Genomic DNA, 17733 nt, shown 5'->3' on the forward strand with positions numbered 1-17733 from the left:
GAATAAATCTTAAAAAAAAAATGGCCCCCATCGGAGTCACAGCAGATCTCAGAGGGTTTGCAGAGGGGCAGAGGAAGCCAAACTGGGAGAATAGCTGCTCCCTCCGTTCATGACAGCGCCCCGCATCTCTGTGCACCGTCCTCCGGTCACCTGCCGTGCGTGTGTCTGTCCTGCCCATGCCTGCAACCCCGCTCCCGGGCGGCCCCTACCCATCCCGTGCTAGTGCTAGTCCACTAGCTTAGCTAGCTCTTGGTTCTGGAGATTCCAGGGCGTAGGGGCCTCAGGCTGCAGCACAGCATGGCATGATGGGAGCGCATACGAGAGGGGCAGACCTGACCCTGGAAAGGCCTTCCTTTGCCGTTGGTTCACCCTCCAATGGCCGCCGCGGCTGGCACACCATGCTGATCCGATGGCAGGAGCCAGGTGCTTATCCTGGTCTCCCATACGGGTGCAGGGCCCAAGCACTGGGGCCATCCTCCACTGCCTTCCTGGGCCACAGCAGAGAGCTGGCCTGGAAGAGGGGCAACTGGGACAGAATCCGGTGCCCCGACCGGGACTAGAACCCGGTGTGCCGGCGCCGCAAGGCGGAGGATTAGCCTAGTGAGCCGCGGCGCCGGCCAATTAACTAAAATTTTAAAAAGGAAGAGAATTAATACACTAAAATCAAAATTCCATCAGTTGGTGCTCAATGAGTGTGCATGGATGCAGTCATTCAGTTTGTGAGCACCTACTGTATGCTGAACACCACGCAGGGCCTGAGGACCCAGGAGTGAGTGACCCTCGGTCCACGTCCCCAGGGGCCGCCTCGCTGTTCGGAGGAGACAGCTAAGTGAACAGCGCACACCATGGTGTGTGTGTGACCGCAATGGACAGCTGCTCCCTGGCTGGCACAGCAGGTGGAGCCGAGAGGGAGCCCGGAGCCCACCAGGGTGGCAAATGGCCTTGGGCAGAGGGTGCTGGGGTAGAGAGTGGCTGCCCCCGGGTTTCTGGCTTTTCAGTCCCTCTCTGGGGTGGGGGTGGGGGCTTGAGCCTGCTGGACCTCTGGGGAAGCCAAGAACACTTTCCCAGTGCTGGCCCAGGGCTTTTCCGCATTTTTCCTGAGGGCATGGGTGAGTCGGCTGCTCTGCCTGTGACCTCTGACCTTTCTTGGTGGCACTCCGGTCCTTCCTTGAGGGTTTAACTGTGCACCATGGGGATAGCAGTAACCAAAAAGAGACAGTGCCCCTGCAGCTCCCTGTCCGTCTTGCTGGCTAGTAACATCCTTTGCCCGTTTACAAGCTGGATTGTTTGTCTTTTGGTTTTTGAGTTGCAAGACTTCTTTGTGTATTTTGGACACTAGACCTTTTGCTGACAATGAGGTTTAGTTTGCGGCTTGCAAACGTTTCTTCTTCTGTTCTGTAGGTAGTGTTTTTACTTCCTTGGCGATGTCTGGTGGTTCATAGATTAGATTTTTTTTTTAATTTTATTATTATTTTTTTTTAGATTTACTTATTTGAAAGGCAGAGTTTCAGAGAGGCAGAAAGAGAGAGAAAGGGCCGGCGCCGTGGCTCACTAGGCTAATCCTCCGCCTTGCGGCGCCAGCACACCGGGTTCTGGTCCCGGTCGGGGCACCGGATTCTGTCCCGGTTGCCCCTCTTCCAGGCCAGCTCTCTGCTGTGGCCAGGGAGTGCAGTGGAGGATGGCCCAAGTGCTTGGGCCCTGCACCCGTATGGGAGACCAGGAGAAGCACCTGGCACCTGCCATCGGATCAGCGCGGTGCACCAGCCGCAGCACGCTGGCCGCGGCGGCCATTAGAGGGTGAACCAACGGCAAAGGAAGACCTTTCTCTCTGTCTCTCTCTCTCACTGTCCACTCTGCCTGTCAAAAAAATAAAAAATAAATAAAAAAATAAAAAAAAAAGAAAGAGAGAGGGAGAGAGAAGGGTTTAGAGAGAGGTCTTCCATCCGCTGGTTCACTCCCTGGATGGCGGCAATGGCAAGAGCTGCGCTGACCCAAAGCCAGGAGCCAGGAGCTTGTTCTGGGTCTCCCATGTGGGTGCAGGGGCCCAAGGACTTGGGCCATCTTCCACTGCTTTCCCAGGCCATAGTAGAGAGCTGGATTGGAAGTAGAGCAGCTGAGACTTGGACCAGTGCCCATAGGGGATGCCAGCACTGCAGGTGAGGGCTTTACCCGATGTGCCACAGCACTGGCCCAGTTCACAGATCTTAACTTTGATGAAACCCAACCTATTTTTTCTGATGTTGCTTATGCTTGCTACAGGCTACAAAGAACCTGTTGCCAAGTCCAAGGTTACGAAGATTTGTCACTGTGTTTCCTTCTGAGAGTTTTGTGGTTTTAGCTTCTGTATTTTAGAGTCTCTGATTTATTTTAAGTTAGTTGTTGTATCAAGTATAAAACAGGGGCCCAACTTTTTTCTTTTCACGTGGAAATCTGGTTGTCCCAGCACTGCATGTTGAAGACAGTATTCTTTTCCCGTTGAATGCTTTTGATATCATTATCAAAAATAACTTGGCCAACAGTGTCATGGCACAGCAGGTTAAACTGTCGTCTGTGATGCTGGCATCCCATAGGAGCACTGGTTCAAGTCCCGGCTGCTCCACTTCAGATCCCACTCTCTGCTAATGCACCTGGAAAACAGCTGAGGATGGCCCAAGAGGTTGGACCCCTGCTACTCATGTGGAAGACCCCAATGGAGGTCCAGGCTCTTGGCTTAGGCCCAGTCCCTGCCATTGCAGCCATATGGGGAATGAACCAGGGAATAGAAGACCTCTCTCTCTCTCGCTCTCTTCCTCTAAGTAATTCTGCCTTTCAAATAAATAAAATAAATCTTTAAAAATAATAAATTGGCCAAGATGTGTGAGTTGATTTTTGGATTCTTAATTCAGTTGCATTGGTCCATCTGGCTTTCTTTATGTCAGAACCATACTCTTTTGTTTACTGAAGCTTTGTAGGAAGATTTGAAAATGGGGAGTTAGCCGGCGCCGCGGCTCACTAGGCTAATCCTCTGCCTTGTGGCGCCGGCACACCAGGTTCTAGTCCCGGGGTCGGGGCGCCAGATTCTGTCCCGGTTGCCCCTCTTCCAGGCCAGCTCTCTGCTGTGGCCAGGGAGTGCAGTGGAGGATGGCCCAGGTGCTTGGGCCCTGCACCCCATGGGAGACCAGGATAAGTACCTGGCTCCTGCCATCGGATCAGCGCGGTGCGCCGGTTGCAGTAGCCATTGGAGGGTGAATCAACGGCAAGGGAAGACCTTTCTCTCTGTCTCTCTCTCTCTCTCACTGTCCACTCTGCCTGTCAGAAAAAAAAAAAAAAAAAAAAAAAAAAGAAAAAGAAAAAGAAAATGGGGAGTCAGAGTCCTCCAATTTTGCTCTTATTATTAAAGATTGTTTGGCTTTTTGGAGTCTCTTGCAATTTTGTATGAATCTGGTATATTGCTTTGAGCAGTAGGGCCGTGTTAATAATAGCACGTCTTCCCATCCATGAACGTAGTATGTCTTTCTGTTTATTTAAGTATTCTTTCATCTTGTTAAGCATTGCTTTGTAGTTCTCAGCACACAAGTCTTTCACCTCCTTGGTTAAATGTACTCCTACATATTTTTTACTTGTATCTTTGGGTTGCTGTTGTAAATGGACTTGTTTTCTTAATTTTATTTTTACACTGTTTATTGCCTAGGTACAGAAAGATAACTGCTTGCATGTTGTTCTTGTGTCTGAAGACTTCACTTAATTAATTTATTAATTTTTTATAAGGTTATCTACTATTCCATTTCCATGGACATCTTGAAGTGCCTTAGTATTGGCACTTTTTAAAAAATATTTATTTATTTATTTGAAAGGCAGAGCTATAGAGAGGCAGAGGCAGAGAGAGAGAGAGGTCTTCCATCTGCTGGTTCACTCCCCAGTTGGCCACAACGGCTGGAGTTGTGCTGATTCGAAGCCAGGAGCTTCTTCCTGGCCTCCCACATGGATGCAGGGGCCCAAGCACTTGGGCCATCTTCTACTGCTTTCCCAGGCCACAGCAGAGAGCTGGATCAGAAGTAGAGCAGCTTGTACTCCAACCGGCGCCCATATGGGATGCAGGCACTGCAGGTGGTAGCTTTACCCACTACGCCACAGCGCTGGCCCCACTTAATTTATTTTTCACCTGTAGTCATTTTGTGTGCATGTGTGTGTTCTTTGGGATTTTCTGTACAGATAGGATCATATCATCTGCAAGTAAAGATGGCTTTGCTTCTTCCTTTCCAATTTGGATGCCGTTTAATCCTTTGTTGTCTATCACTCTGGCTGGAACTTGCAGTACAACACTGAAGGCGAGCATTCCCATCTTGTTCCTGGTCTCAGGAGGAAGGCTATCAGGCTCTCATCAGTGAGCAGGGTCGCTGTAGGTTTTTCATAAATGCACCTTATTATGCGGCCGTTCCCTTCGGTTCCTGGTTTTCCGAATGTTTCTGTCTCGAGGGTTGTTGGGTGCTGCCAAATACTTTCTTTGTGTTTGTAGAGATGATCATGCGAGCTTGATGACTAAACAAAAGCACGTTCTGACCCCGTGTCATTACCGAGAAAATGCCCTTGCCAGCATTTCAGCAAAATCTGCTGCCCAGAGCGTGGGTCACGCGATTCCGGGAAATCCTGCAGAACACTGTGTTGAAACTCAGGGAAGGGGCCAGCGCTGTGGCACAGCAGGCAACACTGCGGGCTGTGACGCTGCTCTCCCGTGTGGGCGCCGACTTGATTCCCGGCTGCTCCACTTCTGATCCAGCTCCCTGCTAACGCACCTGGGAAAGCAGAAGAAGATGGCCCAAGTGCTCGGGTCCCTCTGCCCATGTGCGAGTGTGGCAGACTTGAGAGAAAGAAGCTCCTGGCTTCAGCCTGGCCATGGTGGCCATTTGGGGAGTGAACCAGTGGATGCAAGATAGATCTCTCTCTAACTCTGCCTTTAAAATATACAAAATAAAACTTTATTAAAAAAACATGAAGGGTTGGTGCTGTGGTGCAGTGGATTAAAGGCCTGGCCTGCAGTGCCGGCATCCCATATGGGCGCTGATTTATGTCCTGGCTGCTCCTCTTCTGATCTAACTCTCTGCTATGGCCTGGGAAAGCAGTGGAAGAAGGCCCGAGTCCTTTGGTCCCCGCACATGTGTGGGAGACCCAGAGGAAGCTCCTGGCTCCTGGCTTTGGATCAGCTCAGCTCTGGCCATTATAGTCATTTGGGGAGTGAACCAGCAGATGGAAGACCTCTCTCTCTCTCTCTCTCTCTGGTTCTATCTCTCTCTCTAACTCTGTATTTCAAATAAATAATATAATTTAAAAAATACATTAAATAAGATAAGGCCAGTTAGATTCCTGGCTAATCTGCTTGAACTTTGTGGTTCTGCTTTTTAAAGTTTCTGGCAAAATTGGTTCAGAAATTTCAACAAAAATTTGGGTCTCTCTCTCTCTCTTAAGATTTATTTATTTAGGCCAGCGCCGCGGCTCACTAGGCTAATCCTCCGCCTTGCGGCGCCGGCACACCGGGTTCTAGTCCCGGTCGGGGCGCCGGATTCTGTCCCGGTTTCACCTATTCCAGGCCAGCTCTCTGCTGTGGCCAGGGAGTACAGTGGAGGATGGCCCAAGTGCTTGGGCCCTGCACCCATGGGAGACCAGGATAAGCACCAGGATAAGCTGATCCTGGCTTCGGATCAGCGCAGCGCGGCAGCCATTGGAGGGTGAACCAACGGCAAAGGAAGACCTTTCTCTCTGTCTCTCTCTCTCACTGTCCACTCTGCCTGTCAAAAAAAAAAAAAAAAAGATTTATTTATTTGAAAGACAAAGTGTCAGAGAGAGGTAGATTCAGAGAGGGAAAGAGAGAGATCTTGCATCCACTGTTTCACTCCCCAAATGGCTGCAATGCTGGAGCAGGGCTAATCTGAAGCCAGGAGCCAGGAGCTTCTTCCAGGTACCCCACGTGGGTGCAGGGGCCCAAGCACTTGGGCCATCTTCTACTGCTTTCCCAGGCCATAGCAGAGAGCTGGATTGGAAGAGGAGCTGCCGGAACTCAAACCAGTGCCCCATGTGGGATGCCAGCAGAGGCTTAGCCTACTATGCCACAGCGCTGGTCCCCTCATTTTCTTTAATGTTTATTTTCCATTGACACACAAATATGGCTTCTGCTGGGGTGAGCATTGGGTCCAGCAGTGGAGATGTGGTTGGGATACTGGTTTCCCTTATCAGGATAGCTGGGTTCAGTACCCGGCTCCAGCTACTGATTCCAGCCTCTTGCTAGTGCAGATACTTGGAAGCAGTGATGATGGCTCGGATCACTCACTCCTGCCACCTGTGTGGGCCACCTGGGTTGAGTTTCCAGCTCTTGGCCTTGGCCCAGCCTGGCTCTGGCTGTTGTGAGCATTTGGATAGTGAACCAGGGGATGGGCGTGCTCTCTCTCTCTTTAATAAATAAAAATTTAAAATCTTGTTTATATGTATGGGGTACCAGTAATGTTTCTGTATGTGTATATTCTGTGTAATGTCCAACCAGGTGAACATATCTAACGCCTCACACATTTAACATGTTTTTATGGTGAGAACATTCAAAACTTTTTCTTCTAGGTTTTTGTTTGTTTGTTTGTTTACACATAAATATATAGTACATTAACATTAGCTATGGTTGCTCTCTAGTGTGCAATAGGACCCCACGATTTCTTACTTATATGTAACTATAACTTAGGTTTCTTTCCTTTTTTTTTTTTTTTTTTAAAGCAGAGAGAATCTTCCCATTCTCCTGATCACTCTCCAAATGCCCATATCCAGGGCTGGGCCAGACTGAAGCCAGGAGCCCAGAACTCCATCCCCGTCTCCTACGTGGCTGGCAGGGGCCCAGTTATTTGAGCTGTCACCTGCTGCCTCCCAGACTGTGCACTGGCAGGCAGCTGGACCTGAGGCAGAGGAGCTGGGGCTGGAACCAGGCACTCCAGTGTGGGATGCAGGTGTCCCAGTGGTCACTTTAACCACCATCCCTAACTTAGTTTCTGTAAACCTATTTGCATGGAGTGACCGTTTAGCCTAGCAGTTAAATGCGTGCCTGGTCCCAGCTCCAGCCGCCCACTCCAGCTCCCCGCCAATGTAGACCCTGGCAGGAAACAGTGATGGCTCAAGTAACGGGCTTCTGCCACCCACATGGGGGACCTGGGTTGAGTTCCTGGCTCTCCACTTTGGCCCTGGCCAGGTTCTGGCTGTTCGAGGCATTTTGGGGAGTAAACCAGCAGGTAGGGGCTCTCTGTCATCTCCCTGTCTCTCTTAGTCTATCTCTGTGCCTTGCAAATTAAAAAACTTAAAAAACAGTACATCCTTCAAAGAGCATGCTCCTCACTCACAGAGTCAGTGGGACAGAGGCGTGCACTGGAGATCAGAGGATCTGAATTCACTGTGCGAGCCTGGAGGAGAGCAGCCCCGCCCTGGCCTCGCCGAGCTCCTGCATGGCTTGCCTTGGGGTGAGCTCTGGGACAGGTGCACACGGAGCAGTAATGCGGGGCTCCCGCCCTCTTGCCGCACTAACGCCATGATCCTGATGCTGCAGTAAGGATGGTGATGGTGACAAAGACGGTGACTGATGCGCCTGTTTCTTTTCTTTTCTTTTCTTTTCTTTTCTTTTCTTTTCTTTTCTTTTCTTGACAGGCAGAGTGGACAGTGAGAGAGAGAGACAGAGAGAAAGGTCTTCCTTTGCCGTTGGTCCACTCTCCAATGGCCGCCGTGGCCGGCGCACTGCGGCCGGCACACCGCGCTGATCCGATGGCAGGAGCCAGGTACTTATCCTGGTCTTCCATGGGGTGCAGGGCCCAAGCACTTGGGCCATCCTCCACTGCACTCCCGGGCCACAGCAGAGAGCTGGCCTGGAAGAGGGGCAACTGGGACAGAATCCGGCGCCCCGACCGGGACTAGAACCCGGTGTGCCGGCGCCGCAAGGCGGAGGATTAGCCTAGTGAGCCGCAGCGCCGGCCTGATGCGCCTGTTTCTAAGGTGGAACCCAGGCCTCCCCAGAATCCTCCGGGGCGCTGGTGCCAAGGCCCCCTTGCCGGCACCAGCATTACAGATGCTCAGGCTGCCGTGTTTGCCTGGAACCTGCACGGTCGTCCTGGTGACTTCAAGTCCCCGCCAGGTGAAGTGGTGAGACAATGCCACCTCCACAGGGGCTACATGGCATACTTCAAGGAATGATGGCAAGGAAAAAAAAGTCGGTATATGTTCCATACAGATACAGCTATTTTTCTTTTTCCGAATTTTTCCAGCCGCAGGGGGCCAGCTGGATGGTTAAGTCTTGAAACCATCCCAGTTTATTGAGCTGGAATTTACGTAGCATACCTGTGGGGAGCAATCCGGACTAGACTGAGTTACTGGAATTAAGACTTATTCTATGCATCTGCTCTCCCACAATATGGCGCTGGGAGAGAAGTAAACAGCTTCTGCACAGCTGCCTCCAGTTCAACCAATAAACTGTAGGACTTGCTCCTGATTGGAGGAGAGCAGCGTACTCGGCGTGTGGGCAGCCGAGTTGGGATTGGCAGAGGAGGACTATAAAGGAGGAGAGAGACGGCATGCACCAGGAACATCTAAGGGGAACATCTAAGAGGAACACCTGTGCAGCCCCCGAGAGAGCCGGCCGGCGGTGTGCCGCTCCCCCGCGGAAGTGGGGAATGTGGCAGGGGGAACCGCCCTTCCACGAGGTGGAAGGGATAGTAGCCAACCCGGGAAGAACCAGCAGCAAACCCGGGGAGGGCCGAGCAGACGAAAGAACAGCGCAGGGTCCTGTGTCGTTCCTCCACGAAGAGGGGGAGCGACATAATGGTGCCGTGACTCGGATATGAAGCCTAGGCAGGGTTTTGTGTTGCTCCTCCACGAAGATGGGGAGCGACATAATGGTGCCGTGACTCGGATATGAAGCCTAGGCAGGGTTTAGTGTCGTTCCTCCACGAAGAGGGGGAGCGACATAATGGTGCCGTGACTCGGATAGGAAACCTGACTCGGATAGGAAACCTAGCTCGGATAGGAAACCCAGGATAGATAGGAAACTTAGGAGGGAAGAAACGGGAAGAAGTGGGAAAATACTGGAGAGAGAGACTAGCAAACAGCCTAGGGAAAAGCCAGACGAAAAAGGTGCCGGAAGAAGCTGTTGAAAGCCTAGGCATAGACTCAGATACGGACTACGGGGGGAAGCTGGGAGAAATCTCTAAGGTCGAAAGCGAAAGTGAAAGCTAGAACAAACAGACTCGGATGCGGACTGTGGGGAGAGGCCAGGAGAAATGAGGGAGGAGTATTGTTGGAGGAAAGCTTGGGGAAACATACCGGGTAGAGAAAAATGGTAGGGAAATTGAAGCCGCGGGGGGCAGGCCGAGGCGGAAACGAAAGCCACTTTGGGATTCTCAAGTTAGCCCGGGAATAGGGGGCGAAAAGTTAAAACCAGAAGCGGAAACGTAAGCCTGGTTGGGATCCATCTGATTAGCCAGGGGAGCAAAGGACGGGAAGCCAAACCGTGGGGCAGAGACGTATGCTGGGTTGAATTCGCCAGGCTAGCCCGGGGAACTTAGATTGAATGCTAGTGGCGGACACGTAAGCTACGCTGTGTGACTCGCGGAGGCTGCCGCGCGCAGACAGAGCGTGCGGGGCTCAAGTACATAGGGAACGCGGGGCTAGCGCGGAGACCGCGGAGTGTGCGCGCAAAGCCGAGCCGTGCAGAGCCGCGAAGCCGCGCAGATGAGAGAGGCGCGGGCTGAAGCGGCTCAGAGCCGGAAAGCTGCCAAGAAGCAGCCTCGGGGCGGGCGCAGCCGGGAAGCCGCGGGGATAAGAATGAGAGCGGGAAGCTGCGGGGATAAGAGAAACAGAAGTTTAGAAGTAAAATGAGAGAAATAGGAATGCTGGAAGATAGAAGTAAAATGGGAGAAATAGGAATGCCCGGAGATAGAGAAATAGAGAAATAGAAAGGCCTCCCCTCAACATGGCAATGAGAAAGCTTGGATTCGGTCTGCCCGATTAGTGAGGCGATGAGCACCTGCGGCGGCTAGCAGCTTATGCGCCGCAGGTCACCGAAGACAGGCACAAATTAACATCAGAAAGGCCTCCCCACAATACAGCAATTAGAAGGCTTGGATTCGGTCTGCCTGATTAGGGAGGCGATGAGCACCTGCGGCGGCTAGCAGCTTGTGCGCCGCAGGTCACCGAAGATAGGCACGAACCAACACTAATAAGTCTCCCCCACAATACGGCAATGAGAAAGCTTGGATTCGGTCTGCCTGATTAAGGCGGTAAGCGCCAGGAGGCGGCTCGACCAAAGTATGAGCCGCAGGTCACCGAACACAGGCACGCATCAGCGCCTAAAAACCTCCTCACAACATGGCGAAGAGAGGACCCGGATTCGGTTTGCCTGATTGATAGGACTTGTAAGAACCTGTGGCAACTCTAGCAAGCAGAGCAGAGTGTGTGCCGTGGGACACCGAAGACAGGCGCGTATCAACGCCAAAAAATAAAAAGAAAGGGGGATCTGTGGGGAGCAATCCGGACTAGACTGAGTTACTGGAATTAAGACTTATTCTATGCATCTGCTCTCCCACAATATGGCGCTGGGAGAGAAGTAAACAGCTTCTGCACAGCTGCCTCCAGTTCAACCAATAAACTGTAGGACTTGCTCCTGATTGGAGGAGAGCAGCGTACTCGGCGTGTGGGCAGCCGAGTTGGGATTGGCAGAGGAGGACTATAAAGGAGGAGAGAGACGGCATGCACCAGGAACATCTAAGGGGAACATCTAAGGGAACACCTGTGCAGCCCCCAGAGAGCCGGCCGGCGGTGTGCCGCTCCCCTGCGGAAGTGGGGAATGCGGCCAGGGGGAACCGCCCTTCCACGGAGGTGGAGGGGATAGTAGCCAACCCGGGAAGAACCAGCAGCAAACCCGGGGAGGGCCGAGCAGACGAAAGAACAGCGCAGGGTCCTGTGTTGCTCCTCCACGAAGAGGGGGAGCGACACATACCATCCACTCACTTCAAGTAGAATATTCACATACTTGTGTAACTATCCCCACAGTCGCTTCTGGAACATTCTCTTCCCCCAGACAAACCCTGTAAATTTTTTTTTAAAGATTTTATTTATTTATTTGAGATGCAGAGTTACAGAGAGAGGGAGCGGGAGAAGGAGAGAGAGAGAGAAAGGTCTTCCATCTGCTGGTTCACTCCCAAATGGCTGCAGTGGCTGGAGCTGGGCCAGGCCGAAGCCAGGAGCCAGGAGCTTCTCCCAGGTCTCCCATGCAGGTGCAGGGGCCCAAGGACTTGGGCCATCTTCTGCTGCTTTCCCAGGCCACAGCAGAGAGCTGGATCAGAAGAGGAGCAGCCGGGACTAGAACCGGTGCCCATATGGGGTGCTGGCAGAAGAGTAACCTACTGCACCACAGCTCCGGTCCCCTAGAAACCCTGCACTCTTAGCCAGCATTCCCATCGCACTGAGGCTCACACCACAGATCTTCCTGTCTCTCTGAGTTTGCTTATTCTGGATGTTTCATATATGGGGGAATCATATGATCCTCTCTCACCTAACATGTGGGTTTTTTGTTTTTTTTTCTTTTGTTTTTAGTTAATTTATTTGAAAGGCAGAATTACAGCGAGAGAGGCAGAGACAGAGAGAGGAGAGAGAGATCTTTCATTTGCTGGTTCACACCCCAGATGGCTGCAATGGCCAGGGCTGGGCCAAGCTGAAGCCAGGGGCTTCATATGGGTCTCCCACGTGGGTGCAGGGGCCCAAGCACTTGGGCCATTTTCTGCTGCTTTCCCAGGCCATCAGCAGGGAGCTGGATCAGAAGTGGAGCAGCTGGGACTTGAACCAATGACCACATGGGATACTGGTGTTGTAAGCAGTGGCTTTACCCGCTACACCACAGTGCTGGCCTCAGCATGTTTTCTTTTTAAAGATTTGTTTGCTTATGGCCAGTGCTGTGGCTCAGTAAGCTAATCCTCCGCCTGCAGCGCCGGCACACCGGGTTCTAGTCCCGGTTGGGGCGCCGGATTCTGTCCCAATTACTCCTCTTCCAGTCCAGCTCTCTGAGGTGGCCCTCCCGGGCAGTGGAGGATGGCCCAAGTGCTTGGGCCCTGCACCTGCATGGGAGACCAGGAGGAAGCACCTGGCTCCTGGCTTCGGATCGGCCCGGCGCACCAGCCGTGGCGGACATTCCGGGGGTGAACCAACGGCAAAGGAAGACCTTTCTCTCTGTCTCTCTCTCACTGTCTAACTCTGCCTGTCAAAAAAAAAAAAAAAAAAAAAAAAAAAAGATTTGTTTGTTTATTTATTGGAGCTGCAGAAAGAAAGATAGCTACAGTCTGTGTGTGTGTGTGTGTGTGTGTGTTGTGTGTTCACTCCCAAATGCTGGGTCTGGGCTTGGGTTGAAGCTGGGAGCCAGGAGCTCAACCCGGGGCCCCAGCGTGGGTGGCTGGAACCCAATGACTTGAGCCTTGACTGCTGCCTCCCGGGTCCAGGACATCAGAAAGCAGGAGTCGGGAGCCAGGCAGAGCTGGGCATGGGACCCAGGCAGAGCTGGGCATGGGACCCAGGCACGCGGATGGGGGGCCCGGGTGTCCTCCCCTGTAGGCTAAGTGCCCGATCCCTAGCATGATTTTTTTTTGGATGTTTTCTTTTTCTTTTTTTTTTTTTATAGAAAGCTTGTATTTAATAAATATAAATTTCATAAGTACAACTTTTGGATTGTAGCAGTTCTTCCCCCATACCCACCCTCCCACCCCCACTCCCCCCCACCTCCTACTCCTTCTCCCATCCCATTCTTCATTAAGATTCATTTTTAATTATCTTTATATACAGAAGATCAGCTTGGTATATACTAAGTAAAGATTTCAGCAATTTGCACCCACACAGAAACACAAAGTTTAAAGTACTGTTTGAAGACTCGTTTTACCATTGATTTTCATAGGACTGTTACCGGAGAAATTGCAGGGTTCTTGTCTTCGCGCAAGAAAGAATTCAGGCGTGAGACAGAGAGTAGTGGGGGGTAAAATAGCAAGGTTTATTAGGGAAGGGACATCCAATAAGGACGGATGGGCACCTCTCCAGACAGAGCCTGAGACTGAGAGGGTACCCAGTCGCTCAGACTGGGGCGGGGGGGGGGGGAGAGGGGGGGAGGAGCGAGGTTACATTGTTGAGTGGAGAGAGTACACCTGACCACCAGGCCAGGTGGGCGGCTCAGCAGAGAGGCAGAGGGCTGAGTGGGCAGTCCGCAGTCCGGTTGAGGCTGGGGGTTTTTAAGGAGATGGGTCTTGCTTCCCCACTTCTGCTCCTCTTGGAACAAAGAGCTTTTTGGATGTAAATAGAAAAACGTCTATCTGAGTTTTCTCTTGAAGGTCTGAAACAAAGGACTTTATGGATGCAAATGTTATCAGACAGGAGGAAGGGTGGGCAGGACCCCCTAGAAAATGGGGATCCCGGGCAGGGTATTTGAAGTGCAGATACTGGGCTGCACCTGAGAGACTGTGGAAGATTTGTCAGGCAGAAGGGGTGGGGACCCCCACCTGTCAGGTTATCAGGTGGAAGGGGGCAGGGCAGGGCAGGATGTGAATACCGGGCTGCCCCTGATACACCATCGGGATAACCTTGAGATGCGGCATATGCTGGACATAGATGTCTTCTCTTTAGGCCTTTATGTTACACACACATAAGCTCATAACTGACTTCCTACCTAACAGTACAGCACATTAAGGACAGAGGTCCAACATGGGGAGCAAGTGCACGGTGACTCCCGTTGTTGATTTAACAATTGACACTCTTATTTATCATGTCAGTGATCACCCAAGGCTCTTGGCATGAGCTACCAAGGCTATGGAAGCCTCTTGAGTCTACAAACTCCTACATTATTTAGATAAGGCCATAATCAAAGTGGAAGTTCTCTCCTCCCTTCAGAGAAAGGTACCTCCTTCTTTGATGGCCCGTTCTTTCCACTGGGGTCTCACTCCCAGAGATCTTTCATGTAGGTCATTTTTGCCACAGTGTCTTGCCTTTCCATGCCTGAAATGCTCTCCTGGGCTTTTTAGCCAGATCTGAATAGCATGAGGTTCTCAAAGCTCATCCACGGTGCAGCACGGCTGCATGCCTCCGATCTTTTCCTGGTGGAATAGCAATCCCTTTGGAGGAAGTACAGCTCTCGTTTTACTGGCTCATTCATTCATTTGCTAACGGGGCTTTGGGCTGCTTCCACCTTTCGGCATCCTGCTGATCAGCTGTGTGCTCACTTCATCTCAGCGAGTTTGCACTCGAGTGCGCACACGTGCACATGCCTGGCGTTGAGCGTGTGCACACTGACCCCCTGCTGGGTTCCATGCTGCTATCGAGGGATGCCTGAGAGATTGGTTTCTGTATTTATGGAGGCTGGGCAGTCCCAGCCTCAGGGCTCTGTATCTGGCGGGTGCCTTCTTGCTGCGTCAGCCTGCGATGCACGGAGGGAGGCCCAGAGAACACTTGCTAGGAGGTGAGAGGGGACTGAACTGGCTTTTATAGGAAACCCGGTCCTGCAACAGCAAACCCGCTCCCAGGAGAATCCCTCTGCCCTCTACCCTCTGCAAGTCCTGACCTCTGCAAAATCCTGCCCTGGGAACCCTGTTTCTGATATGGTGTGAACAGGATTTGCCTCTCCAAACACGTGGACATGTTCATACCCCAGTGTCTTCTGTGTCTTAGGTTAACGGTTGTTGGCTTAGGAGGGAGGCTTGATCCAAATGTGGCGTCTGGGAGTGGGGGCCTTTGGGAAGGGCTGGGATTGGATCCCATTGCTGGGATGGAGCTCGTGATCCAGTCACGAGGGTGGATGCGCCCCCTGGGTTCTGCTCCTGGGTCACCTTGTGGGCCCCCTGCCCGTAGCGCCCTTGTGGGCTGCTAGACCGATAGGGCTGCCCCATCATGTACTGTGCACGAACAAATCTTCCTTCCTAGGAAACCCCTCTTGGGCATTCTGGTGTCAGTAACAAGTGACCAACACAGTTCCCGAGACGTGAATTTGGGGGGCACAGTCACACCATAGCAGAGACCTAAAGGAGAGGCAGGAAACTGGGGTGCAGAGGGGCCCAGGCCACGCCCAGGGCAGCGGAGCACGGTGTGGGCAGAGCCGGGAGGAGCGCCCCTCCCCTCTCCAGCCCCTGTCCAGGGCTCAGATACACGGGACCCCAGTGCCCCTCGCCCCCAGCCTCAGGCGCCCCCTCACCCACCCGTCTCTTTCTCTTTACAGATCTGAATGGTCTTGCTGGTTCTTCTGTCTTGTCTGATTTTCTCCTGCCTGACCGCTTCCTGGTTAAAAATCTGGAGGAAAATGACGGACTCCAAGCCAGTTGCCAGCGGCCACTCGGACGTGACCTTCATCCTGAACCAGGAGCCCCTTCCAGCCGCAGACAGTTCAGGGGAGCCCCCGAAGGCAAATGGCAACCACAGCGGTGTGCCCGAGGCCCCCAGCCAGGCCAAGCCGGCCTCCCACCGCCGGCAGAGAAACTCCCTCCCAGCCTCGCGGCACAAGTCCCCCAAGACCCCTCCTTCTCCCAACAACTCATCACCCTCCCCAGAACTGCAGGAAGACAAGATGGGGACCCAAGATGCTGGGGCCCCTGATGCCAATGGCCTGCCCGGCCCAGCCCGGCTCCAGGGCCCGCCGGCCAGCACCCCCTCCCGGGAGGAGGAGAAGCAGGAACACATCAGGAGGCAGCTGATGACCAACTTCATCCTGGGCTCCTTTGATGACAATTCCTCCGACGAGGACCCGGGCACTGCTGCGTTCCGGGAGTCCTCGCGGAAGGGCAGCAGGGCCAGCCTGGGCACCCTGGCCCTGGAGGCTGAGACCCACGTCCCCACCATGAGGTAAGGCACCCTCCTCCTTGTTCCTGGGGCAGGGTGTGCACCCTCCCGCTCCCACCGCCCCCCACCCCCATCAGTCAAGCCACCTGCAGACCCAGAACCCTTCCATCTCGGCATCATTTATTGAGCACCTACTGTGTACAGGACCACCTGCCGGGAAGCTGGCTTTCTGGAAAAACCTCAGTCTCATGGGGGAAGACGGCCTGGTGTGTAACTTGTTATAACTGCGGCCAGATGAGCTAAGGAGGCCAGAGCTGGGAGGGGGGAGGGGCAGTTCTTCCTGCCTCCTGAAGAGACACTCACTCATTCATTCATTCATTCATTCATTCAGGACGTAACAAGGGAGCAGCACCCCTCCCCCTGGCAGTGCCTAAAAAGCAGAAGCCCCAATACTATAGCATCTCCCTTAATTTGGTTTGGGGAACTGAACACCTGTGGGCTCATCACAGTTGGGGCGAGCCAAGGTGCAGCCAATGGCTTTGTCTTTTTTTATTTTTATTTTCTGTTATCCACCTTCCCCTCCGTTCTCCACAAGTGAAGTGTGGGATACTGCAGTTCTGGGGAGAAAACGAGGGACGTTCAAGAGAGAGGAAGTGAGCCTGCCGGACAACTCCACGCTCCTTCCCCCACCCCTTCCTTCCCGTCTGGCCTCTGCCCTGGGCCGGGCTCCTGTTAAACGACCCCATGCCCCCACCCTCAAACATGAGAAAGAGCCGGGTGAACTCTTCTACCTGCGCCCACGTTAACCCGGGAGCTTGATTTTAACCCGAGTGGCTGGCAGTGGAACCTGAGAAGAGGAAAAAGCAAGCGTTCCCAGGACTGACCCCCTGCAGACTGTGCAGTTTCTAGAAAGGTGAAGGGGCCAGCGTGGTGGCACAGTGGGCTACACTGCTGCTTGCAGGGCCTGCTTCCTAGGTGATCACTTGTTCGAGTCCCAGCTTCTCTGCTTCTGATCCGGCTCCCTGCTAATGCGCCTGGGAAGGCAGCGGAGGATGGCCCAGGTACTTAGATCCTTGCAACCCATGTAGGAGACTCAGGTGGAGTTCTGGGCTCCTGAATTCAGCCTGGCCCAGCCCTGGCTGTTGCAGCTGTGTGGGGAGTAAAACAGCAGATGGAAGATCTCTCTCTCTCTCTCTTTTTCTCTTTCTGTTGCTCTTTCTTTCTTTCTTCCTTTCTTCCTTTCTTTCTTTCTTTTTTAAGATTTATTTTATTTATTGGAAAGAGTTACAGAGAGAGGTAGAGAGAGAGGTCTTCCACCTGCTAGTTCATTCCCCAGATGGTCTCAATGGCCGGAGCTGCGCTGATCAGAAGCCAGGAGCCAGGAGCTACGTCCGGGTCTCCCACGCAGGTGCAGGGGCCCAAGGACTTGGGCCATCTTCTACTGCTTTCCCAGGCCATAGCAGAGAGCTGGATCAGAAGTGGAGCAGCTGGGACTCAAACCGGCGCCCATATGGGATGCTGGTGCTTCAGGCCAGGGCTTTAACCCGCTGCACCACAGTGCTGGCCTCTGCTCTTTCTAATATATATTTAAAAACAATAGAAAGATGAAAAGGAAGACAGGATTTCGGAGTTTGGTACAAAGAGCATAACCTTTGGCATTGGGCAGAAGTGGGTTCAGTCCTTGGGTTCAGCCTCCTACAATGTGACCTGGGCACGACGCTTCCCTTCTCCCAGCCTCAGTCCCTCTCCTGAAAAATATGGAAGGGGTTAAGTGTGATCAATGTTTGTAAAGGCTACAGAGTGTGGTACACAGTAGGTAAATATGTAAAGATGCAGAGTGTGGTACACAGTAGGCGCCTATGTAAAGGATGCAGAGTGTGGTACACAGTAGGAGCCTATGTTTGTAAAGATGCAGAGTGTGGTACACAGTAGGTGCAAATGTGTGTA

The 17733-nt window shown here is 52.7% G+C and overlaps 1 protein-coding gene across 5 annotated transcripts in view; it reads left to right on the forward strand.

The window, feature by feature from the left end:
* The window catches only part of ACACB (acetyl-CoA carboxylase beta), a 130506-nt gene that overhangs the window by 14785 nt on the left and 97988 nt on the right, over positions 1-17733 (forward strand). For all 5 annotated transcript variants that reach the window (XM_051835875.2, XM_051835873.2, XM_051835877.2 and 2 more), the window contains exon 2: positions 15230-15849. In XM_051835875.2, coding sequence (XP_051691835.2) covers positions 15236-15849 — 614 coding nt within the window. In that variant the 5' untranslated portion in view covers positions 15230-15235. The remainder of the gene's footprint in view (positions 1-15229; positions 15850-17733) is intronic.

Source organism: Oryctolagus cuniculus, chromosome 21 (genome assembly GCF_964237555.1).
Source record: "Oryctolagus cuniculus chromosome 21, mOryCun1.1, whole genome shotgun sequence".
Taxonomy (NCBI): Eukaryota; Metazoa; Chordata; class Mammalia; order Lagomorpha; family Leporidae; genus Oryctolagus; species Oryctolagus cuniculus.